The sequence below is a fragment of the Panthera pardus genome, unplaced genomic scaffold (assembly GCF_024362965.1).
Source record: "Panthera pardus isolate Hobbes unplaced genomic scaffold, ASM2436296v1 HiC_scaffold_13, whole genome shotgun sequence".
Taxonomy (NCBI): Eukaryota; Metazoa; Chordata; class Mammalia; order Carnivora; family Felidae; genus Panthera; species Panthera pardus.
Genome location: NW_026526688.1, coordinates 143054225 through 143080965, shown reverse-complemented (window position 1 = coordinate 143080965; position 26741 = coordinate 143054225). Strand labels below are relative to the sequence as shown.

Here is a 26741-nt window from a genome sequence, read left to right as displayed (position 1 = left end):
AGAAATTTGAGGGACATTACAGCTATAAAGAACAAAATACTATGCCAAAGAAGTGATCAGGGCAGAAGAAAGAGTTCTTGGAAATTAAAAATATACTTACACGCTAAAAAAGCTGCAATAGGAATGCTGGAAGTCAAGAAATGTCCCCCCAAAGTAGGAAAAGTAGGTAAAACTTTTGAAAGAAAAGGTAAGAGACTTAGAGGGTCAACCTAGGAGACACTAATTGACTAGAAGGAGCTGCAAAAGAGAGAACTGAGAAAACAGAGGGAAAGAAACTATCAAAGAAAAAAACAACTGAATTCTTCAAAGCTGAAAAGTACATATCTGCAGACCAAAATGATCCACTGAATCCCCAGCACAGTGAATGAAAAAACTAAAACCCACAGCTGTGCACATTATGGTAGAATTTCAGAGACAGAAGAGCCTAAAGCCTCCAAAGACAAACCTCAATTAACCAAAAACATATCATCTACAAAGGAGCAAGTATCCGACATCTACTTCTCAGTAGCAATACAAAATTCAAGGACACAATATTTTCAAAGGATTGAGAGAAAATGACTGCTAACTTACGAAACTAAAGTCATCCTCAGAATGCAAAAATCCATAAAATGTATGTCCCATATACCCTTTCTCAAATTTCTGAAGATGTGCTTTGACTAAATGAAGAAGTAGATCAAGAAAAAGGAAGCCAGAAAAAGGTGAGCCCTGGAAATCATGGATCCATTCAGGAAAGCAGTGATAAGAAGAAAACAGTTCGTTATATGCAGACCTGAGGAGAAACTCACATAGACTGGAAAACAGGTCAGAAGACTCCTGAAGAGCCCTGGGTCAAAGGGGAATTTGAGAGAAAACCTACATGATGGTTCTTTAAGAAAAAAAAAAAAAAATGACGATATGATAAAGGAAAACGGCACAAAGAAAAAGACAGGCAATTAAGAACCACCAGAGGGGTGCCTGGGTGGCTCAGTTGTTTGGGCGACTGACTTCGGCTCAGGTCATAATCTTGCAGCTTGTGAGTTCGAGCCCCGTGTCGGGCTCTGTGCTGACAGCTCAGAGCCTGGGGCCTACTTCAGATCCTGTGTCTCCCCCTCTCTCTACCCCTCCCCTGCACACGCTCTGTGTCTCTCTGTCTCTCAAGAATAAATAAACGTTAAAAAAATTTTTTTGTTAAAGAACCACCAGAAAAAACACTACACAGGAAAGGAAATGTAATAGGATCCTAGTGGATTCTGCAGTCGGCAATGTTTATATAGTCAATATAGGGTTAAGGTCCTTTAGCTTTTCCTCTTATAGTCCAGGTGAATAACTACAGTATAGTCTGAACTTTGGATGGCAACAGTGCAAATGGAAACAGGTTTGAGAAATGTATATGAGATATGCCGGACGGACATGGTGATAAAGTGATGCCAGGGAAGAGGTATCAAGAATAAGTGAGGTTTTTGCCTCGTGCTACTATGCAAGGGTGGCCCCGCATATAGTTAGAAGGAACACTGGGACAAGAGTAGGTTTGGGGGCGAGATCACGTATACAGCTAGAAACGTTGAGTTCATAGAGCCTCAGAAACATCTCATGTAGAAATGTCAAGTAGGTACGTGGATACACGAACTGGTGCCAGAGCTAAGATAAGAGGTCTGTACTAGAAATGTAAGTTGAACAATCATTGGCATATAAATGGCAATAGATGCCATGGGAATCACTATGACTATTTTGGATGGTATTTTCGCTGGAACAAGAAACAAAATGAGTAAGCTCAAGGAAAATCAGGAGAGTGTGTTTCTTCTCAGACCCAGCAGAAAAGAGTGCTTCAAGAGGAAGAGGATAATCACCTGTGTCAAATGTTGCTGAAAAGTAAGAAAAGGAATGGAAAGCATGGTTGCTTACCCTACTATAGCACAGATCTCACTGTTGCTATCATTTTCTATTTAAATATCTCAGCCACAGACTATAAATGTGTACATAGAAAGGATGATGTCTTTTCCATCTTTATATACCCAGCACATCTGTTACACAGGAGGTTCACGCTAAATATTACAAGTATCCAAATAGCCCTGTTGTTCATTTAGTGATTTAACACACATTTACTGGGAGCCAATCAAGTGTCAAGATACTCTGCCAGAGGACGGATATGGAAAATAAATTAAGACACTGTTTACTTCATTGGTATCTCTGTGCTTCTTCCATCCATCTAACCAACCAACCCACCCACCCACCCGCTCTTTTTATCAGTGTATTTATCATAAGTATCATCACTATTTGTTTATATACCAGCTCCTCTTCAAGTCTATGAACCCCTTGAGTCCTACCTTAATCATCTTTGTACCCCTGTACGTAATACAATAGTATATAATTTTCAGCACTTAATACAGTTGTAGCTTTTCCCTTAAATGTGCTTATGTAGTCTGATGAGATGGAACAACGTGTTAATGAACACAGTAACGTGTACTAAATACTACAACAGACATGTGCACATAGGGCAACAGCTGGACAGGGAATATACCTAATGCTGTCTAGGGGGAAGGATTCAAAGAAGGAAATGCTTGCACTGAGTTCTTGGTGGATAATAAGAATTTGCCAGGCGGACAGGGTAAAGAAGAGGTAACGGGCTGGACCAAAGTATGAAGCTCTAGAATAGCATGCTACATCCAAGGAAGAGCAAGTAGCTTCATACTGCTGGAACGGAGGGTACATTTGGGGAACAGGTAGGAGATGAGGCTCAAATGCACAAGAGAGGGATTATATCATCAAAAGGCTTAGGATACAATGGTAAGTTTGACTTTTAGACTATAGACTACCGGAAACCAGTATACAGTTGTAAATCTGGCTAAAGCTGACCTCATTCCACATAAGGTCGACTTACAATTTTTAGCAAATAACTTCTATATACTATTTAGCTGTTATGTATATACCTACATGTAAAGGTCTATCCGTACAACTGCTTTGTAAAGAAAAACCAGGTATCATGATAGGAGGACAGCAGGCCTGAACCAATTATTATAATTACAGATAAATGCCATTAATTATAACATTTTGAGCTATTCAAGTTTCATTAAAATTAGCCATGAAACCAAGGAATATGTATGGAAACTTTATGTGCCCAATTTTTAACACTGAAATAGAAAGCATAGGTCAAATTAATAACTTTAACTAATAAATCTATTGCTAAGTGTTTCTTCTAGGAAGTTTAGGTTCTGTTCCAAGGCAATGTGCCTCACTGTCATCCCCGAATGGCACGAAGTTCTAGAAGAAAAGAATGTAACTCACTTCATTTAGTCTTCTCTGCAGATCTTTGACTTGATGTGAATATTCTTCCAAAACACGTTCAATGTGTTCCTTTCCAGGGTAAGGGATAACTTTTCTAGGAGAATCAAGCTCCACTTCATATTTGGGGAAAAAAGGAATCTGTGTCAATGTCCCAGCTGAAGATGTGTTTTCAATTATTGTACCACGAATAGACGACATAAAAAATGGACTTGAAGAACCTAGATATTAAAGAATTCATCAATCAACTTAGTAATAAAACAATTTTATGGCAAACATCATCCCAGGTGATCTCCTTAGTGAACACTCAAGGGGCTCAAAGTCTCATGGCAGAAAATAGACAAGTAAAAGATTGGTAACAGCTCTGAGAGGACACAAGGTAAAAAGGAAGAGATCAGGGAGGAGGAGGGAGTTTTACTTGATAGCAATCAAGTGATACCTGAGCTTGAACGAGCCTTGCGGTATATTAAGGAGAAGAGGAAAGGCATTGTGGCAGTGGGAACACCACAGTTACTGGTGAGGAGGCTTGAGACAGCACTGCGTATTCCGGGTGACAGGAAAGTAGCAGCCAGATATGAGAACTAAAACATAGTCCAGATCATGAAGGGCCTCCTGGTCACGACAAGGAGTTTGAATTTCATCTCAAAAGCTTTGGGAAGTTATTAATGGATTTGAAAGTGAGAGAACAGTTAACTACGTCCGTAGTTTGAAAAGGCTCTCTGGCTTCAGCGTGGAGAATGCACTGCATGGAGATAAGCTGAAGGTAGAGAATCAAGTCCGAGAAGGCCTTCAACAATGCCGGCAAGAAATGGCAAGGGTCTACCCTGAAGTGGAGACTATGGTGACAGACACCAGGGTGTGTATTTGAGAAATACATGCGGTAAGTAAAAGACAGAGAGGTGTCAAAGATCTCTCTTGGGGTTTGAGCTTCAACATCAAGTAACGCTGTTTGATTTGTGCAGTTGAGGAGTATGATGTGCTTTAGAGATAAGGATTTGGGAGTCATCGGCATCTGAATTCTAGTGAATCCTTGGAGTCAATGGGATCATCCAGGGGCAGTGTACAGAGTGAAAACAGAAGAGGATCCAGGAGAAAATACCAATATTTAAAGAGAAGATGAAGGAAGTAAAATCTGGGAAGGTTCACAGAAGACCCACAAAGATATTAGAGAATTATATTCCAGAAACACCACTGGTTTTGACTGAGTGACAGAGAGAGTGTGAGATGAAAAGAGGCCTCCCCGTAAGCAGGCCGAGAAACCCCCCAGCTGAACACATATACTACCTTTCACGTAAAAGGAAGGAGGTCTCAAAGTCAGACCCAAGAGTACAGAGGATGGTGTCAAGACCTACGGAGAAGTATTCACAGGCCTGAGTCCTCATGAGGGGATGGTCAACCTGTACTCAGCTAGATTTCAGAATTGAGACGGACTGTGTGCCTGTTTACCCCATTTGGGATGGTTGTGTTGAGAGAGGTTATCCTATGCCTGCCTGCCACTGTATGTTGGCTGTCACAGGTCTTCAGACGAAGAAGAACTAAGGAGTTGTACTTAAGGACTTACAACTGAGGAGCTTTCTCCATACCTGAATCTAACTTCAGTGAAGGGATTCTGGTCTCAGGGTGCCTAGGTGGCTCAGTGGGTTAAGGTCCCGCTCTTGATTTCTGCTCAGGTCATGGTCTCATGTTTGTGAGAAGGAGTCCTGTATTGGGCTCTGCACTGAGAGTGGAGCCTGCTTAAGATTCTCTCTCCTTCTCCTTCTGGCCCTCCCCACCCACCCACCCCCACCGCCCCAGATTAAAAAATAAAAATAAAAAGAGATTCTGGCCTCTGAGTGGATGCTATAATGGGATGAGACTGTTAGGGGCCTTCTTGGGAGAGAGTGAATGAACTATGCATGTGAGAGAAATGTAAATAATTTGTGACCATAGGGCAAACTGTGGTGCTTTGAAAATATGTCCATAAATTCTTTGATACTCCTTCCTTGAATAGGTAGAGGTTAATTACCCTCCTCTTTGTAAGAAAGGAAAAATAAGAGTGTATGTGTTAAGCACATGCACATATCTGTGTGTGTGTGGGGGGCAGGTAGCAATTGCTTACTTTTGCAAAAGGACCACTAGAAGAGTAAAACAAACTCAAGAAAATGGTTATAGGGATATAGAGATAGGTGGAAATGGAGTGGAAGGAATAGGGATGGCAGCTAGACTTGACTGAATATACATTTTCATACAGTTTTTACTTTTGAGCCATACACATCATCCATATTCAAAAAATAAGCCAAAAGTGAATATTAATAGAAACAAATAAACCTAAGTGTACGGTAAGTTGATAACATAACTTCACACAGAAAGTAGTTCCTTCAAATAACTTTAGGACTCTGTTAGCGCTCTGACCGTGTGGCCTTAGCGAGCTTCACTTGGCAGGTAAGTTGTGAGTGGCAGCAGCGCTGTTGTAATTCTGGAACTATTTGGTATGTACTGTGGAAGAGAGAAAATGACTGAGTATACTGAAGGTTTTGGACACTGGAGTTTTCATGCAGGGGAGTTGCAGATTTGGAATGAGGGAAGATGAGGAACTCCGTGGTACTGGATTTGATTTTGCGTTTGTAGCCATGTGAACTTATGATTAAAAAAATCTATTTTGAAACTTCATCCACTGAATACTCCCAGACAAAGTGATACTTCAGTAGCAATATGCACACCAGATTTTGGATTCTATATACTCCTCCCTACTAAAAGGACCCAGGGCTCCTTAGAGAAATGGCTCGTTCGTGGGGAACAGGCCAAGTACATTTGAGAGTCTGGAACATTCTGATGGGCCAGAAAGCAATGAAGGGGATCATGTTTTAAAAAGACATAGGGATGTGTAATTCTGCATTATTTTACTTAGAGACTCTGAATTGGAATAACATATAATTGTTTATTTAAAAAATTTAAAAAAATAAAAAGACACAGGACCTAGCTTAAAAGGACTGGCTAAATGTGATACAACTGAGCATCAGAAACAACAGTGGCACCGATGCATTCTAGCACTTTGAACTAAAGAACACTCTGTGGATCTGTAGTGTTAATAATTAAAGGAAAGCTTTTCTTCCCTGAAGGATGTCAGCTAGTAACTATGGTAAAATTAGAAAATCAACAATGTAATAATTGACTCAGGCAAGGATCTTCAATTGATCCTAAAACCATTGGATACAAAGCTATTTAGTACCAGGATATTCACAAACTCTTGCCAAGTGAGTTTAATCTGAATCTAAACATGAGAAACAATCAGAACGATCTAGAATGTTGGATATTCTACAATACAACTAGGCTTTTAAAGCCAATGCCAGCAGAAACAACAAAGGAGCAAGAATGAAGAGAACCACCACCAAATACAATCCATGATCTCTGATTACATTAAAAAAAAAAAAAAAAAATGAAAGCTTTTCATAGGGACAACTGGGTGAATTTTGATTTTTAATTTTTTTTTCACGTTTAATTATTTTTGAGATAGAGAGACAGAGCGTGAGCAGGGGATGGGCAGAGAGAGAGAGGGAGACACAGAATCTGAAGCAGGCTCCAGGCTCCAAGCTGTCAGCACAGAGCCTGACACGGGGCTCAAACTCACGAACCCTGAGATCATGACCTGAGCCAAAGTCTGACATTTAATTGACTGAGCCACCCAAGTGCCCCTGGGTGAATTTTAATATGAATGCATATCAGATGACACTGCACTGATAGTAAATTTCTCAGAAATGATAATGTGGCAATGTAGGAAATCATCCTTATTCTAAGGAGATGCATGTCAGATTTTGAGGCAAGAATCATGATGTCTTCAACTTCAGGTAAATGAAATACAAATTGTAGGTATAGACATAAAGCAAATACAATAAAATGTTGACAACTGCTGCATCCAGTCTAAGAATATATAAAGTATTCAATGTCAATTCACTATTTTTCAATTTTTCAACAACTTAAAACATTTCAAAACAAAATGTTGGGGTGGGGGAAGAAGTCACTGAACTTAGCAAAAAAGGGAAAATTTAGTCACGTTGGCCAGAGTGGTTTCATTGGATTATTGGGTTCACAAGTCATAAGGCAGTAGTTTGCAGAATGAATGGATGGTGAAGATGTGAAGACACTGAATACAAATCTTCATTCAGAAGCCATGGCTAAGAAGGCAAGAAGAAATAAAGGAGGACAGATCAAGGAAAAGGTTTTATTTTTTGTTGTTCTGGTTTGTTGCATCTGTAGCGTTTTAGGTTGGGAGAGAGGTAGCATGTTTACGTGGATGGGTGAGTGCAAATGGCGAAAAGGGACTGAAGCTAGCAGAGTGAGTGGGGGCAGTTTTTGGAGCCAAATCTCTGAGGCAGCTGACGTGGTGACAGGCACAGGAATTAGATCCCGGGTAGCACATTAAAAAGCTGCCTCCTCCATGGAGCTTTGAGACAAGGCAGGCATGGATTATGAAAAACAGTGGGTTATGGGGCAGGATATGAGAAAGTAAGAGAGTACCAGCCTAAGGGCTCCTAATGTCTCTGGAAATTAGGAAGTGATGCTGAGAGTGAACAAGAAGGTGGTGGGGTGAGGGACCCAAGAATGGTACAATTCTGAAATAAGTAGTGTGGGAAATTGGAGAGAGAACTGCCTGAGATAGTGAGAAAGTCTCCACTAGCAGCATCAAGGACAGAGTTGAGAGAGGGATGACTGTGACTGTGAGGTGGCAAACTGGTGGAAAATCCACAATTTGTGTTTTCTCTCGCAGAATATCCCAGCAGCCCAGTACAAAAACGGAAAAGGCAGTCAGCCTGATAAAGATGGGGAGTTTCCTGTAAGAGTGCAACAGAAGAATAAGAGAAAAAGGAAGTTGAAGATACAGGCAAGTGATGGGGTGAAATAATGAATAGTACCAAAAAAAAAAGTGAGGATAGGAAGAGGTTGGTAATTTAGGAGAAAATGGCAGAATCTAGAGTAGTTATTTGCAATACTTGCTGGGAATTAGCATCACCAGGGGAGCTTAAAAAAAAAAAAAATCTGTGGCATCTAAGCGCCATTCCAGACCTACTGAATCAGAATCTGCGGGTGTAGATCTAAGCCATGTAAATGTTTAAAATCTCAAAAAATGAGTCTGGCATGGAGCCATGGTTGAGAACCACTATTTTCATGAGGCAGAAAAATAGATGCTCTAGGAATAAGGGACCGAGAGGGCTGGAAGACAGGGGGTTGGGTTTCAGAAGTCTAACAGCTCTTGGTAATCAGATGCAAGTAAGACAAGCGGGTGGCTAAAGGTCAAGATGAGAAGAACTAAAAAGGTCAAGAAACTGGAAGTCTGAGATCTCAGATGGGTCACACATGAGGACAACAATACTATGGGATGATGATGGGCCCAAGGCAGAGGAGATGACCCCAGACCTAAGTGCCGGTGTCCCTGGGGAGTACAAGGCAGAGTATAAGTGTGGAGGTGAGTGCATGGAAGTGGGCAGGGGAGATGGGAACAGCGGTGTGGAGGTGACAGTGACATCTTAGGATGGCATGAGCGTCCTAAAAAGCAGAGACTTTTGCAAATTAAGTGTGCTGAAATAAAGGTTTTGAAGCAGACCAGTAAGACAACAGATCTGTAATTGAGAATAAACTCTGGGTGCATTCTTCTGGATGAGAGACAGGCAGGGAAAGCGGTCAAGGATGCTACAGGCCATTGGCCTGACAGCCAGAAAACCCATTCTCTGTCCTTCCCCTATTCTGCCGTGTGGTGCAGAGAACTACTCTTCCCAGGCTCCCTTCCCCCCTGAAGTCTAGGGAGGTCACAATGGGTGGTGCTGGTGAAAGATCTGGGGCAGGAGTTGGGGAGAAGCTGAGTACCACTCCCTCTCACCAGCCTCAGTGGCTTCCTGCAGGGAGTAGTAGCTGCTGCTCCCTCCAGGCAGCCCTCATTCTGGCCCTTGCAACAGTTCCTCTTCTCATTGTCCTTTTAGACCAAGGCTGGTAGTGGCTTCCTGCAGCTGCTCATCTCTGGGTTGCCTCTTCCCCAGTGAGGCTTCTCAGCTCTTTCAAACACTAGAGTTACCAATTCCCTGCAACGTTCCACATATTCATGCCACCTCTTTGTTTTCCTGAAGGCCATCCTTTCACTGAAATCAGTTCAGGCAGAGGTGAGGGGGCCCTGAACTAGAACAGCAGTAATGGCAACGGAGAGGGAAAAATGGACTCGTGAGCCACTGCTGGGACTAGAAAGAGCATACCCGAGTGGATGGAGGTAGGGAGGGAAAAAGAGTCAAAATGATACAGATATCTGGCTTAGAGCAGACAGGGGAAGAAAAGGCGTTAGGGAAACATGGAAACGATTTTTAAACTAAAAATGTAAGGTACACAGATGTTAAAAAACAGATATGCTATTTTTAAAAGACTAAACAATTTCTTCCCTAAAAAGTAGAATTTTCAACAATACAGTATGTTTGTTTGTTACAACCCTGCAGCCTGAATGAATACTATGAGGACTGCTTAATTCCAATTCTTTCCCCATTTTGTCTGATAAAGAATACTTACCTCCATTGGATGTGACGCCACTACTTGATAAAAGATCTTCATTATTTGGTTCACCAGCTTTTTGTTCCATATTAACTATTGCTACCTTTTCGTTGAGATCTTGAAATATGAGTGCTTCCCTGTTTGGTTTTTTTAGTTCTTATCTATAAAAAACAGGCATTTGATCTTTATTAATAAGGTATTATGAGAACAAAATTCATAGAAGGGGAACTAACAAAGTCTGTTTAGTTTAGTTTGGAATAACTCTTCACCAGAAAAGCATTTATACAGAAATATTTTATTACATAAAATTAGTAAGTGAATAGAATCTTGTTGTAAAAATTGTTCCTTTTAATGGCTAAGTAGCTTATTAAAGATAAGCTGAAAATCAAACATGAATATTTTAATTATTATGATGATCAGCACTCTGATTCAGGGCAGAGTTTTTTCTTAAGTCTCTCTCTTACATTGTCAAATAATGTTAGAAACATCCCTTTAGTAAAAAGTCACAAATTAAAAAAAAATCACAAATCAGCAAATTGGAAATCATTAATAAAAGGTGAAAAACTTCTTTAATATCAAACAATGCTCATAATTTTAGATTAGGCCAAGAGGACTTCGGGGTTTGGAGAACAATGGTGGTGGCCTGATTCCAAATCTCACCCTCATCCTGCGAAAACAACCATAAAATCAACAAGGAGAACAAATAAAGAAAAGCACATGGGCTCTATGCCTTCAGCATCTCTAGAATACAGAGAATACTGCAACCTTCAAGTTAACAGGGGGAGATTTTTTTCCAAACTTGCTCCCACAGTCCATCTGCCAGCGCTGAGGGCCTGTAGGTGTGGAGAACGGGAGAGGAGAGGCTGAAAAATGGAAAAGGAGCAGAGGGCTGGAGGAAGCACAGACCTCCCCCACAACCCAGAAGTGAACAGGAAAAGCCAAGATGGTAGGCACGGTTGCAACTAGGTAGTCCACAGCCCCGGCTACTCAGTAATGGCTTGAAAGTGTGCAGGGACCAGAAGTAGCAGCCTCAGAGAAGCAGTGTTTCTGGGGAAGAAGAGGTGATCTCCCCAGCAGATACGGCCACAGAGGGAAAGGAGGGAAAATTCAGGCACCAGCAGAAACAAACAAAAACAAGATATGCCTACCCTTCGTCTACCCCTCCCACTCCACCACCACCATGCTTAACAGAAACTGCCTGGAAGAGGGCACTCTCAAACTAAGAATCCTGCCCATAAAATGAATAGGGACAGATAAAAGCAGACCACACCCATACAAAACTATTATAAAATGTCAGAAAATATGAATAAGATCTTTTCTGCTGATGAGAAGTGCCCCCACTCCGACAAACAGTCGGAGTTAGTCGAAGAAAACTAACACACAACACACCTTCAAACTGCACTAAATATTCTCAGTCATTGGAGGAAATGAAAAATCGGATCACAGGGATGCCTGGGTGGCTTAGTCAGTTAAGTGGCCAACTCTTGACTTCAGCTCAGGTCATGATCTCGCGGTTCGTGAGTTTGTGCCCTGCACCAGGCTCTGTGCTCAGTGTGAAGCCTGTTTGGGATTCTCTCTCCTCCTCTCTTTCTGCCCCTCCCCTGCTCTCTCTCTCTCAAAAAAAAAAAAAAAAGTTAAAAAGAAAGAAAAAGAAAAATCAGATCACAATTAGATTTACATTTCTGAATCAGAAATGTAAAACCTAGGAACAGAAATGGACAAGAAACACATAAAACAAGCAAGCAAACAAACAAGGAGGAATGAAATGAGGGTTGGCTGAAGTCAGGAAAGAAAACTGAGAAAAGCACTATATTATATCATGAATGAAGCTCAAATTACAGACTGCACAAGGGAGGATAGACTGCAATGCAAGCTTAACAAAGGCAATGAAGAAAATCAGGAAAACAGAAGATGAAAACTGAGATAAACAAGTAAAAAGGATGAGAGAGGAAGTGAATGGAAGACTGGCAAAGGAGGTTGAAGATAATTGGTGTCCCTGAAGAAAAAAAAAATCAAAACAATGAAACAGATCTATTATTTAAAACTATAATCCAAGAAAGTTTCCTAGAAACAAAGAAAGCTCTCTGAGTCTATACATTTTCACACTAGGGAATATCGACCAAGAATGATCAACTTTAAAACGTATCCTAATGAAACTATATTTTTAAAAAACCCAAAAACTGTATTAAGACTTTAAAGATGAAAAAGTCCTCAGGGCCTTCAGGCAAAAAAAAGAGAAGAAATAATTTACAAAGGCAATAGGCCTACAATGGCACCAGGTTATTCAAAAATAAGATACAAAGCAAGGCAGTAGTACAGCAGGATTTTAAAGAAATGCAAGGAATGAAAGTACAAACCGAGGATGCTATATCCAGCCAAGATTTTCCAAAGAGTCAAAGCCACAGGAAAACAGTTTTGAATGTGCCAGAGCACTGTATACATGCAACATACACACAGATTCTGAGGAATCTGCTAGAGGAGGTGAGGCTTCATCCAACCGAAAGACAGCTGGCAAATGTGGCAACGTGTTAACAACTGGTGAAAATCTTTTGGGTTTTCTGTAAGCTTTACATTTTTCAGAATAAAATCTGGAAAAAAAGGGAAAGATGAACATTAAAAAAAAAAACATGACTGGGGATACTGTGCAAGACATGTGATGGGGAACATGAACTATTCAGCTCGTAAGGTTGAGACCAAAACATAGGTGGAGTAATGGCACTGAGGATAATACATAAATATTACATGTGTGAAAAAGGAGGACAAATGTAACTCAAAATGGGAAGATATGAGATAGAAAAGGGGGAAGTAGAAGACCACTAGTTGTCATTTAAGACTGACAGGAAGGAAAAAGTAAGAAGAAAAGGGCTCTATAGGTGTACTATTAAAAGTATTAATGCAAAGGTAACCACCAGAATAAAAATACAAACCTTAAGGGACAAAAAATTTTTTTAAGAAAAAGAAAAAAAACATCGAATGAACAGAGTAAGTATCATACGTACAGTAATTATAACACCCGAAGATAATGTAAGAATAATGTCACAGAACGTAGGCCAAACATAAAAGTCATGCCAATAAACGTGATGGGACTTAACTTGCCTATTCAAAGGAAAGGACTGTCAAATTAGTTCTTCAAAATTTCAACTCTATGCTCTATACAAGAGGACACTTAAATACACTGATTCAAAAAGACTGCTAATAAAGTGATGGACAAAGATTCGCCAGTGAATAAAAACAATAAGAAAGCATCAGTCAATATCCTGATACCAGTAGTCTGCAAGCTAGAGCATTAAATAATGACAAGGGCACTTAGCATTAGAAGTCACGATCCACAATAAAGATAGAATACTTCTGACTCTATGTACCACATAACGCAGCACGCTCTTAGATAAAACATGCTTTATAGGAGGTACAATAAGAACCAGAAGCACAGTGATGATGTGATGTTAGTAGGCCACTCAGTATGAGACAGGTCACACTGATAAAAAAATAAGGATAGAAAAGATTTAGATGAGGTTATTACTAAGGTAGACTTTTTCGATATATATCCAACACGACACTGACAACAGAGAATATACCTTCCTCTCAAGTGCACATGGAAGGAACATTGACAAAAACCAAGCACATTCTAGGGCACAAGTAACAGATCAGCAGGTTCCACAAAGTAGAAACGTTACAAACAACACCCTCTGCTCACAGGTTCATAAAACTAAAAATGAAAAGTAAAACCCCAAAGCAAAGAGGCCTTTCCTCCTGGAAACGAGAAGACCTCCTATTAAATAACTGTTCTGTGATAAAGAAAATATAAAGGAAAATGAAAGAATTTCCGAAAAATAATGACAATGAACACACTACCAGGAGAACTGGAGATACAGTAAAGCAGTGAAAAAAAGGAAAATTCCTGACTTTGAGGACCTGGTCTCAACAAAAAAGAGAGAATGACACTAAGTGAACTAAATTTCTAATACAAAAAGAAGAAAAGTAAGACAAAAGAAAGCACAGGGTAGGAAATAATAAAGATACAAACAAATTAATGAGGCAGAAAACAGAAAAACAATAAATCAAATTAATGAATCAGAATCCTGATTCTCTTTAAAAAAAACAAACAGAAACAAAATATAGGCAAGGACTATCAGAGTGATGGAAAGAGGAAGGTCACATATAACATAGTGCTTATCATTTTTACAATAATTCATGATTGCAAGTACAGTATTAAGCATTTTTTAAAACTGTGAACTAAAGAATTTTTATGGAACAGAATTCCTTTTTATTTCACTCACAGTTTCTCCCTTTTGATTACTGAGGTGCCATCTGTCAACACTACGGTCAGATAAATTCTACCGTGTGTTTCATACTACCATGTTTAGCAAATAGGCAGTAGGGAGGGAGACATTCCATAAAGAATGATAACAAATGGAATCTTAGTCCAGATTGCTAGGCAATTCGAATGTTCTGAATAGGAGAGATTGGTACGTGGGGAAGGAATGATTGCTGTATAACTTATATACTAAAATGATGCACTTGGGGATTCTTCAGGATGATGAAAGACACTAAGGAAATTCAAATTACTCAGTAATGTTATGATTATAAATTACAGACTGATCAAAGACAGAAAGGAATGAGTAGGACAGAGAGAATTATAGCCCAGTGTCGGGAAGTCACACACCGCTCCACTCTTCTAGACACCAAAGGTTTTGGTATCAAGCAGGAAACAGAACCTACGAGTAAGGTAAGCAGAACTGAAACTAAAAGTTGGAGAACACATAAGAAAGGAGAAGGTTTGACTTTAGAAACTATTCTGATATAAAAACCAAGTTCCCTGATTCTGGGTAGGGTGATGAATGTCATAAACTCATTAATTCAGTCTCCCCTGATGGGCAGCAGGCCTTCGAAGAGTGTCAGTCCTTCCGAGGGACTTAAGAGAATATTTTCTTAAGAGAATAAACAGCTTAAAAAAGAAAAGAAAATTGGGGTGCCTGGGTGGCTCAGGCAGTTGAGCGTCCAACTTCAGCTCAGGTCATGATCTCACGGTTTGTGAGTTTGAGCCCCGAGTCAGGCTCTGTGCTGATAGCTTGGAGCCTGGAGCCTGCTTCAGATTCTGTGTCTCCCTCTCTCTCTGCCCCTCCCCCGCTTGTGCGCGCGCGCGCGCGCTCTCTCTCTCTCTCTCTCTCTCAAAAATGAATAAATGTAAAAAGAAAAAAAAAAGAAAATTAATAGTTTAAAGAAGACAGCATAGGTTTATTAAACAAGGATTTTTAAACAAACATTTATTTGTAAAGATATTTAGTACACCCATTCGCCAATGCCGCTAGTTAAAGAAATCTGTCTTCAAAAAAGTATTTGTAAAAAAAAAAAAAAAAAAGGTATTTGTAATTCACATTTTCACAATTTTAGATTGACCATATCCTCAGTTCGGTGAAATCATTCAGTGTTTCTCTATTTTCACAACACTAAGAATTGAAACATTATTCCTATTTTCAGGCATAAAGCTTATTAAATTATTAAGGATTTCTGGGAAAATAAAGGGGTTTTTTTTGCCACAATAAGACAGAAAGTTGTTAAAATGCTACATTTTGTTGATTTGGGGATCATAACACGACCTTACATGTTACAAACAATTCTGGCGGATTTAAAATTATGAACAGGTTCACACTGAAAGGAGCCTTAAATTTCTGACAAGTAATAGCTAGGTAAAGATTCCACTCTGGTTATTTGATTGGAATGCTGCAGAAAAGGCCTGAGACACCACAGACCACAAAAAGAAGACTTTTGAAAGACTCCTAGATTTATCAACCAATGACTCAAGCCCCTGGGAGGCCGAACCATCCTACTTTCCACAGAAGCCTGAGACTGGGGATTTTATAAAGCTGGTCCATACTCTCGAAGAATGAGTGTGTGCAGGTATGTTTTCCTTGGGAAATTCTAAGGCACCCCACAACTGATCCAAATACAACACACCTAGGCTGGTGCCATCTCTGAAATGCAACAAGAACAGTTACTGTTGACCACAACTTCACTGCCTGATTTCCTGTTAACTGCTTATTGACTTCACATTGCTCTTAATGTCTGTTTTCTCAATCACGTTCTTTCTCTCTAGATGTTGTTCCCTACTAGGTTTCAAATCCTATCTCTGTGATCTACTGGCTTTGTGACTGTGAGAACAGTATTTAGCCTCTTTAAGACTATAAGAAGAAGATAGAGAGTATATATCTCAAAAGAAAACTCATGTGCAGTGTTAACCATATAGTACTTGCCTCGATCTGTTTGCTATATACCATATGTATATAGTATCACTGCACAACAGGATAGTAAAACATGAACAAAAACACGGTCTTTGCAATTTAGGCAGTGTATACTCACTTTCTGATAATAAATGTGTATCTTTCTATTCATCTAGAAAGAAGATATAAGTTTCATACAGGTCCACTAACAGAAAGTAAAGTGTATTTATATTGCATTGAGTAAACCCAGGGACTATTATAATCTAATACAGAATGAAGCTATTTAAGATATCCTTCGCTAGTACATAATACCGTCTTGTAAAAAGGCAATATGAAAGAAGCATAGGATTTAGAATCAGGAACTTAATACTGTCACTGGTTACCTGTGAGGGCATGGGCAAATCTTTTCATATCCTTGAGCCTCAATTTCCACCATGACTAAATGAGAAGTAATGCAAACTATTCTTAAGCAGAGGAAGGCTTTCTGTAAATCTTCAGAGCCCCAACTATACACCCTCCTCTCTGCCCCAGAGACATCTTTATGGAATGCAATGGCTCCACTGAGCAGAGTTTGAAAACCACAAAGAGAAGCCTTTGCAGCTTTATTATCTTAGATATTCCAGCCTAGGCATTCATCAAGCTCAAGGCCTCAGGCTCTAAAATAAGTTAGATACAGACACAGATACAATAAATTAGCATATCGGTCATATATGTTCACAATTCTTAAATATAAATGAAAGTAAAACAAGAGATACCTTAATATCTGGATATTCTTATTTTCACTTATCCTATTAACACCTGAAAAGAGGAAAATATTTTAAAATCTGTATATTAATATATAACCATACTTCATTATCTAAATTCATTATTTTTGAAAAGTTCAACTCACCAGTTCATTTTCATCAGCTAAGATCCTGACAACAACTAACACACACACATATAACAACCACCACCACCACAAAAAACTTTAAATTCCTTTTCCTTTGGGCTTGTCTTGTATATAAAAGCATGTTTGAATTAATAGTTTGTGGCACTTATCTAGGCTAGGACTGTACAACAAAACATATGCAAGTATAAGCCCCCTGTTGGTCCGATGCTAATTTTGCTCTCATCGGCATTAGCAAGATAACACAGCAAGTAAATCCCTTGCCCAGGCCTTTCCAGACTAGACCTTTCTAGGATATAGTCCAAAGTGACTTAAATAGACCACGTCTTCTGACCATTTAAATTACTTTCCAGTGGCTGTTGATGCTCTGAACCAGGCACAGCTCTTGAGCTTGGAGAGCAGATTTGCTAGGTAGAGTTTCTACCTGGTCAATCGGAAATAGGTCTATACATTTTAAGCAGCGGAGTTGAAATGACAACCAACTAGGATTTTTGGCATAGCTCAGTGAAATCTTAGTGAGCAGTTGCCACACTGGAAAAATAAGTGACAGTACTCCATGTGCAGAATTAGGACTAATGAACAGAAGTAAAGGGAGGTAGGTTCTACAGGGTGGAGATGAGCTTTCTAAAGCTGGAGCACCTTGAATGTATATGTGGAGAACTTCCTTGTGAGGTGTTCAAGCTGAGAGGGGATGAGCATTTGTTGGGATGACAACTGCCACCGGGTGTCCTCTCTTGGGCAGAGAGTTGGACTAGAAGATCTCTAAAATCTTCTCCAACTTGGACATTCTATGATTTCCTATGGAAAACATTCAGCAGACAGATGACCAAAAATATGATGACTTCTCACAGGCGATTTCAGTCAACAGCAGAGCCAGATCGGGACAATGATCGGGACAATTCCGCTGCTGCCAGGAGGTTTCGTGCAACTTTGTTTTAAAAGTTGGGGCTCTAGGTAAATTTTAACGAATATCTTTTCCTTAGCACCTCTGCATATATGTTTACAGTCACCTTAAATTCATTTTATGCCACATCTATGTCTTCATTATTCCCACCAAATCTGCTTCCTAGGGTGTTATCTCTGTAATACCTTTTAAGTCAGCAAAGATGACTTACTTATGCGTGGTAATTAAGTCATAAAGAAGGACTGCTTGAATATGAAATTTAGTTAATTTTATGCCTACTGTGTCTTTCATGCTTTAATCAGCTCTTGCCAGACCTACTACAGAATACTTCAAAGTGATCTTTCTAGTGTCAGTTTCTTACAATCTTTAAGAATTTCCTTTAAAACCCTTTTGCTGTGACTTGCTCAAAGACTAAAGTCCAAGCTAAGACTAGCACTAAAGCCCTTTGGGATCTGGCATAACCAACCTCCCCTGACATACACTGTGCCTCAGCTGAGGTCTACCTGCCATGTCCTGAGTGTATCCTGCTCTTTTAGCATTCTGCTTTTATTTACACTCTTCTTTTAGTTCTTCCTCTCCTTCTTAGCAAAAGCCTCCAGTGCAGTTTTAAGAGTTGTGGAAGAAGAGGTTCAATACTATATTGCTGGTTGATGCAGTCCCTACAAATCAATGTTCAATAATAAGAGAAAGAAAACTGCCCAGTGCCTCTGAAAAAAAATAATTTGATATGAGGGACTATATTTGGAGGACATGCTCTCCTTACTCTTCCCACATCAGAAGTAATAAGCTTCAGTTAAATCATTCATGCATGCAAAGCACTCAGCACACGGCCTGACGTAGTAAGCATTCAACAAGCATTAGTTACCATTGCTGGCATTTTGATGGCTTAAAACGTACTGCTGCTATGAACAGTGCTTCTATAAATCCTAGAGATAAAACGAAGATCAAGACGAATCAAACTGCCACCCCACAGATCTTAAACTTTAATGGGGAAAGAGACACCAAAGAAACACATCAAAAATAGAATTATGGAGAGCGGTTAAGTGCAATGAAGCAAATACCACAGGTGGCAGTATACAGAGAGATGGAATGGAGGCTACTTTCGTTAGGGTGAGTCAGGGAAGGCCTTTCTGAGGAGGTTCCATTTGAGCTGAGTGTCAAAAAGGATCACTCCCAAAGAGAACTGGGTAAGTTCCTGAGAGGAAATACCACATGCAAAGGCCTTGAGATGGAAGGGGCTCAGTGTTCACCAACAGAGGCAGTGAGGCTGCGGTGTGGACAAGGGAGGGTGAGAGGCCTGCTTATGGACAGCCGACTGTGTATCATGCCCAAAGGAGAGCTTATTCCCAGTTCCTTTCCGAAATTATCTGAGAAGGTGTTGGTGAGGTTCGCAGGGGTAGAGCTCACAGGGCCTTGAAAAGGACTTTGGGGTTTTTTCTAATTGCAATGGAAAGCCACTGGAGAATTTTTATCAGAGGCATAGGATCCTCCAGAAGTCAGGTGAAAAATATACTGAGTGGAAGCCCAGGCCAGTTAGGAGGCCATTTGAATAGCCCAACAGAAGGACTAAAACCTAACTCTAAACCTGGCTGAGGCTGGGAATGGGGACTGACTGCAAGTGGGTATGAAGGATCTTTTTTGGGTGATGGACATTTTCTAAAACTGAACTGTGATAACTGCACCATTCTGTAAATTCACTAAAAAGCATTGGATTTGACACTTACAATGAGTGAATGTTATGGTATATAAATCATACCTCAGAAAAGCAGTTCAGAAAGAAAGCAGACCAGCTACCCTTTGTATGGACATTGTCCTTATGTTTTGTGGAGTAAGACTGGGGGTGCAAATTAGCTGCCTGGGTCCCAGAAGTCAATCGATTAAACACTGAACACTGTTTTTTTCCTACACCCTGTGAACTCCAAAGTATGTTAATTTCAAGATGACTACAGGTTGCTTTTATCCCGATTCTAACATCCCCACACATGGAAGCACTTCTGCATTGACTACTTTCCCCAGGCTTGGACTTCAATCTCCAGGTGTCTGCAACTATTATCATTGTTGTTGTTGCTTTAGAAAAAGAGAGCACACAAGCCCAGGAGAGAGGCAGAGGGAGAGACAGAATCCTAAACAGGCTCCACACTCAGAGCGGAGCCTGACGTGGGGCTCAGTCCCACAAGTGTGAGAACACGACCTGAGCCGAAATCAAGAGTCAGATGCTCAACCGACTGAGCCATGTGCAACTCTTACTTGATATACATACGATGAATAGCCAGTAAAGTATTAGCTGAAAACCAAGCTTAAGTCGCCTTTATTCCCTTAACTAGAGCAAATACAGTGATGTATTAATAGGAATACAAATGAAAGTCCAAAAATTGCTCTAAGTGTTAGGCTAGTTCTTTCCAATGTACCTAAGTTATTTTCACTTCTGATCAAATTCCTTAGTCAAGTATTTTCCTTGGGATTTACCGGGTTCAAGAAAATACTTCGTGGTCTCCACTACTCCATCTGGCACTGCCCCAGCTGGAGGGCTTTAAAATATTAATACAGGATTGATTCTATGTGATTTATAACAATGAACATATGTATTAGTTTCCTGTAGTTGCTGTAACAAATTACCACAATCCTGGTGGCTTAAAACAATAGCTATTTATTCTCTCATGGTTCTGGAGGCCAGAAGTCCAAAATCAGTCTCACAGTGCTGAAATCAAGGTTGTTTGCAGGGCCGCCCTCTCACCCGAGGCTCTGGGAAATAATCTATTCCTTGCCCCTTCTATTCCTTGAGCTTCTGTTGGCTGCTGGCATTACTTACTGACTTGGGGCCTCATCACTCCGCTCTCTGCCTCTGTGGTCATATTGCACTCTCCTCTTCTGTCTGTATCAAATCTCCTTCTGCCCCTCTCTTATGAGGACACTTGTGTTTGCATTTAAAGCTCACCCAGCTAATCCAGAATAATTTTCCCATTTCAAGATCTTTGACTTCATCATACATGTAAAGACCCTTTTTTTCCCCTTAGAACATTTACAGGTTCCAAGGATTAGGGCCTGATGTTTCAGGTGGCTCTTACTCAACCTGCTACACCATATAATTTGGGGTCACCTAGTGTGCGAATATGTGGTTGACAGAGGCCCCAAAGTGAGTGATCCTAACACACTGGATAACACCGACTCTTCTTTGTAACACACGATAGTAAGGGCTTTGCACATACCAAATAAATTGTCCATTTCTGCCCTCTATTTGGAGAGTACAATACCTCTATGCATAAAGACCATTTACCCACAACACAGATAACTGTGTAAAATGAAAAACAGTAAGTGTGGTATGGAGCTGGGAGGCCCAGATCTCACCCACCACTCTCCCACCCCCACCCCAATTCTTTACCCACAGAAAAACAGTCCTGCCTAGCTAGTCTCTGGGCTGTGTGGTAGGTGCTAGACCTTTCCTGAATCAGCAGCTGACAAGAGAAAGCAAGAGAGAAGCGGTTGTCAAGTCAATAACACCCTGACAAACAGCAACAGACCTCATTTCTACTTTCTCCTGACCTTAAGGTACACCAAGATGCAGGGACAAATCCTGGAACAGCCTAAGTGCAGACCTCGAACACAGTTCTGTGGACACGGATGGACTCATTTGAGAACTCACTGTTTCTGACTGATGCCAATGACCGGGTAAGGCCAGATTCCTAATGTCACTTACAGGGAGGGCTCCAGCTGAAAAGGCCCTTACACATTTATTACAACCTCATTTTGAATGACAGGTTGGTGACTGTCCAAGGCTAGACACTCCTCTTTATTTCCATGTGTCCCCCGACTCAACCCCTGGTCCACGGGAAACGGGATAGGGACAGGACTTTGCGGTAGTGTTGGGACAAGATCCGCGGTTATTCCCCCCAGAGTGGAATATTTTGCACAGGACTCTCTGGTGCCAGAGTTACAGCCCCTGGACCCGGAGGTCTTGCGATCCCCGAAGAGCAGAAGTCCTTTCCGTTAAAAAACCAATTTATTGGGCATCTGCCACGTGCAAAACAAAGGTCTGGAAGGTTCCAGTAATGAAGATGCGCTGCTCCGGGTCCTCTGGACGCAGGACCCACCCCCTCGCCCTCTCCCCCGGGCCGCGCCCCGCCCGTGTACCTGCAACCAACACCATCTTAAGACATTGGCCGCATCCCCGCGGGGCGCCGGCGGGCGCGGCGGCCGCACCTGCGTCGGCCGGGCGGCTACGGTGGCGGCGGGGGCGACTCCTCCTCGTCGGCGGCGGCGCGGGTGCTCTGCCGCCCCGCCTCCGCGCCCCGCCCCTCGCGGCGCTCGGGATCTGGCCTCCGCCAGTTCCACGCGAGCCGCGCCGGCGACCGTTGGGCCCTTCGGCGTGGCGTGGGGGCGCCTCCCACTCCCGACTCCGCCCCCAGACGCCGTCGCCGGGGCAACCGAGCGCCATTTCCGCCCTCCTCCCCTCAGCTCTGAGTAAGGGGCTGTTTGCACCAAACCCTGGATTCGGGCCTCCACTTGGACTCTCTGTGACTCAAAGCTTCTCCCCTTTTCTGCAGCCCTTTAACTGGTCTCCCCGTCCTACTCTTGCTCTCCCCAGTACATGCACCCCAACACCCCAGACCGTTCTCGCAGTTGTCCCTCAAATAGCCTTCCCAAAGTCTTAACCAACCCACACAAATCCTACCTCTACTTAATCCCAATCCTGGTTTGGCCTGTCAAGCCTTCACCCTGCTTCACCTCCATCCTGCTTCAGTTTCTGACACTTTCTCCAGTCCCACCCTTAATGTCCCATTTGACTACTTCAAGTTAACAGAATTCACATTTCGCAGCTCTGCCTTTGCTTATGCTGATCCTCTGGCTGGAGGGACTTGCAATGTTCACGTGTGTTCTCAGGGAGAGTTGTTTCCTTCCCTGTGTTTCAGTTGCTCTCTGATAGAGAATTTATCGGATGAGATGATCACACACGCAAACGTTTCAGTGCTGCCCGAATTAGTGCTCAAATGGAAGGAATTCAGAAAGGGCTACGTGTGACCGATACAACCAGTGACGTTAATACTGTTAGCAGTCACATTACACACACCTACAGCAAAAAGCCTTTTATGTCTAAATTGATTGGAAATATTAACAAATCATACATTATTTAATGTAATTATGGATTTTAATTAAATAGTGCCAAACGCCACTAAAGATTGCTGTTGATCATATCTGTAATTTAAATTATTTCATTTATTGACCGGCCAAGATTTAAGATTGCCTACAGAATGAAGTGTTTTAATGGGGAGTGAAAGTATTAAGTAGAAAGGACAACAGTTTAAGTTTTGTAGCTACACAGAAAGCAATTTTTAATTATTTTGTTTTAATCTCCCCCCTCCCCCCTCATTTTGGAGAGAGAGTGTGAGTAGGGCTCTGGAGAGGGGCAAAGGAAGAGAGAGAGAGAGAGAGAGAGAGAGAGAGAACAAGCTTATCTATCCCATGCCCTGGGATCATGACCTAAGCAGAAATCGAGAGTGGAATGTACAACCAACTGAGCCACCCAGGCGCCCCTATTTTGTTTTAATCTTTTATTCAAAGTATGAGTGTTATTACAGCAAGAAAATATTTTAGTTACTATTAAGGGATTTCCATTGGTGTCTAATGTTTATATTTGTATGCTGGACCCTAAGAACTAGGAAAATTCCTTTTTTCTTTTCTTTTTGAAGTTTTTAATGAACATAACATGTTCATTAAAACCATATAAAACTAGGGGCGCTTGGCTGGCTCAGTCCAAGGAGCATAAGACTTGATCTCAGGGTTGTGAGTTTGAGCCTCATGTTGGGTGTAGAGATTGCTAAGAAAAATACATAAACTTAAAAAACAACCTACTTTAACCTGTATATATGCATGCAATTATGTGTGCTACATTTTCTCATACAATTCTCTGCATTTTGAAGTATCTTGCAGTTTTACTCCTCAATATTTTTTTATACTGAATCAAAAAGGGTTTCTTAGCTTTTAAAATAGAGAATTTAAAGATGAAGGGGGTCTAGATTTCCTTTAACATTCATTCAGCCATTTCACATATATTCATGAAGCATCTATCACAGGCCACATGAAGGTGCTGAAAATATAGCCATGAACCAAATAAAGTCCCCATCCTCTGGGAGTTTACATTTTTGTGGAGGAAGAAGAATAAGGCACAAAGTGACAAGTTCAAATATGTCTGACTAAGATAAGTGTTATGGAGACAGGGTGAGGAGATTAGGGAGTGTGGGGTGAGTCAACACAAAGCCTTTTTAAAACAAGCCTTTTTAAAAATTATAAAGAGAAAGGAAAAGAGTTTTATTTGAGCCCAAGTTAAGACAGCTGCCTGGGATACACATAGTTCCCTGGGGAAAGAACACTTTCTTTCCCAGGTTATGCGTGTGTGGTTGTTTTGTTTTGTTTTCCTTTTTTGTTTTGTTTTTCCACATAAAGAGTTGCAAATCATCATGATGAAGGACATTCCAGAAAGTTACAGGCTTTATCTTGTGTTTTTCATATGTGCAAGGCTGTATGACTTTAATCTTGTGGGAATCAAGAAGGCTTTTTTCTTTTTCCTATCTTCATGTTTGCAGTGCTCCTTTTTGGTTACGTTTTTAATGAAGCAGATGTACAATGTGTGCTTGGGGCAGAAATAGAGCCCATCCTTTGAGGTCTTGCTTATTTTCAAGTTGATAAATGTTATAGTATAGCTTCTCTGGGAGCCTAGGGGCAGGGCCCACAAACATGAAAAGTTGAAAATTTTATTTTATTTTATTTTATTATTTTTTTTTCTTTTTTTTAATTTTTATTTTTTTCAATATATGAAATTTATTGTCAGATTGGTTTCCATACAACACCCAGTGCTCATCCCAAAAGGTGCCCTCCTCAATACCCATCACCCACCCTCCCCTCCCTCCCACCCCCCATCAACTCTCAGTTTGTTCTCAGTTTTTAAGAGTCTCTTATGTTTTGGCTCCCTCCCTCTCTAACCTCTTTTGTTTTTTTTTTCCTTCCCCTCCCCCATGGTCTTCTGTTAAGTTTCTCAGGATGCACATAAGAGTGAAAACATATGGTATCTGTCTTTCTCTGTATGACTTATTTCACTTATCATAACACTCTCCAGTTCCATCCACGTTGCTACAAAGGCCATTTCATTCTTTCTCATTGCCAAGTAGTATTCCATTGTGTATATGGAGCATACTTTCTTTATCCATTCATCAGTTGATGGACATTTAGGCTCTTTCCATAATTTGGCTATTGCTGAGAGTGCTGCTATAAACATTGGGGTACAAGTGCCCCTATGCATCAGCACTCCTGTATCCCTTGGGTAAATTCCTAGCAGTGCTATTGCTGGGTCATAGGGTAGATCTATTTTTAATTTTTTGAGGAACCTCCACACTGTTTTCCAGAGTGGCTGCACCAATTTGCATTCCCACCAACAGTGCAAGAGGGTTCCCGTTTCTCCACATCCTCTCCAGCATCTATAGTCTCCTGATTTGTTCATTTTGGCCACTCTGACTGGCGTGAGGTAATATCTGAGTGTGGTTTTGATTTGTATTTCCCTGATGAGGAACAATGTTGAGCATCTTTTCATGTGCCTGTTGGCCATCCGGATGTCTTCTTTAGAGAAGTGTCTATTCATGTTTTCTGGCCATTTCTTCACTGGGTTATTTGTTTTTCGGGTGTGGAGTTTGGTAAGCTCTTTATAGATTTTGGATACTAGCCCTTTGTCTGATATGTCATTTGCAAATATCTTTTCCCATTCATTGGTTGCCTTTTAGTTTTGTTGGTTGTTTCCTTTGCTGTGCAGAAGCTTTTTAACTTCATAAGGTCCCAGTAGTTCATTTTTGCTTTTAATTCCCTTGCCTTTGGGGATGTGTCAAGTAAGAGATTGCTATGGCTGAGGTCAGAGAGGTCTTTTCCTGCTTTCTCCTCTAGGGTTTTGATGGTTTCCTGTCTCACATTCAGGTCCTTTATCCATTTTGAGTTTATTTTTGTGAACGGTGTGAGAAAGTGGTCTAGTTTCAATCTTCTGCATGTTGCTGTCCAGTTCTCCCAGCACCATTTGTTAAAGAGACTGTCTTTTTTCCATTGGATGTTCTTTCCTGCTTTGTCAAAGATGAGTTGGCCATATGTTTGTGGGTCTAGTTCTGGGGTTTCTATTCTATTCCATTGGTCTATGTGTCTGTTTTTGTGCAAATACCATGCTGTCTTGATGATGACACCTTTGTAGTAGAGGCTAAAGTCTGGGATTGTGATGCCTCCTGCTTTGGTCTTCTTCAAAATTACTTTGGTTATTCGGGGCCTTTTGTGGTTCCATACGAATTTTAGGATTGCTTGTTTTAGTTTCGAGAAGAATGCTGGTGCAATTTTGATTGGGATTGCATTGAATGTGTAGATAGCTTTGGGTAGTATTGACATTTTGACAATATTTATTCTTCCAATCCATGAGCAGGGAATGTCTTTACATTTCTTTATATCTTCTTCAATTACCTTCATAAGCTTTCTATAGTTTTCAGCATACAGATCTTTTACATCTTTGGTTAGATTTATTCCTAGGTATTTTATGCTTCTTGGTGCAATTGTGAATGGGTTCAGTTTCTTTATTTGTCTTTCTGTTGCTTCATTCTTAGTGTATAAGAATGCAACTGATTTCTGTACATTGATTTTGTATCCTGCAACTTTGCTGAATTCATGTATCAGTTCTAGCAGACTTTTGGTGGAGTCTATCAGATTTTCCATGTATAATATCATGTCATCTGCAAAAAGTGAAAGCTTGACTTCATCTTTGCCAATTTTGATGCCTTTGATTTCCTTTTGTTGTCTGATTGCTGATGCTAGAACTTCCAACACTATGTTAAACAACAGCGGTGAGAGTGGACATCCCTGTCATGTTCCTGATCTCAGGGAAAAAGCTCTCAGTTTTTCCCCAGTGAGGATGATATTAGCTGTGGGCTTTTCATAAATGGCTTTTATGATGTTTAAG

At 40.8% G+C, this 26741-nt stretch overlaps 1 protein-coding gene across 15 annotated transcripts in view; it reads right to left on the bottom strand.

Annotated features, from left to right (window-relative positions):
* The window catches only part of CCDC158 (coiled-coil domain containing 158), a 101956-nt gene extending 79229 nt beyond the window's left edge, over nt 1-22727 (bottom strand). For 3 of the 15 annotated variants that reach the window (XM_019467063.2, XM_019466972.2, XM_019467081.2), the window contains exons 1-4: nt 21899-22107; nt 16736-16778; nt 9781-9923; nt 3262-3479 (exon numbers count right to left, since the gene is read on the bottom strand). In XM_019467063.2, coding sequence (XP_019322608.2) covers nt 3262-3479; nt 9781-9850 — 288 coding nt within the window. In that variant the 5' untranslated portion in view covers nt 9851-9923; nt 16736-16778; nt 21899-22107. Of the gene's footprint in view, nt 1-3261; nt 3480-9780; nt 9924-12119; nt 12351-14039; nt 14168-16735; nt 16779-17505; nt 17664-18273; nt 18432-18635; nt 18699-21898; nt 22110-22575 lie in introns of those variants that run through there. The other 12 variants (XM_019466983.2, XM_019467046.2, XM_019467001.2 and 9 more) reach the window with 12 other exon arrangements.
* Nucleotides 22728-26741: the final 4014 nt, after the last annotated feature.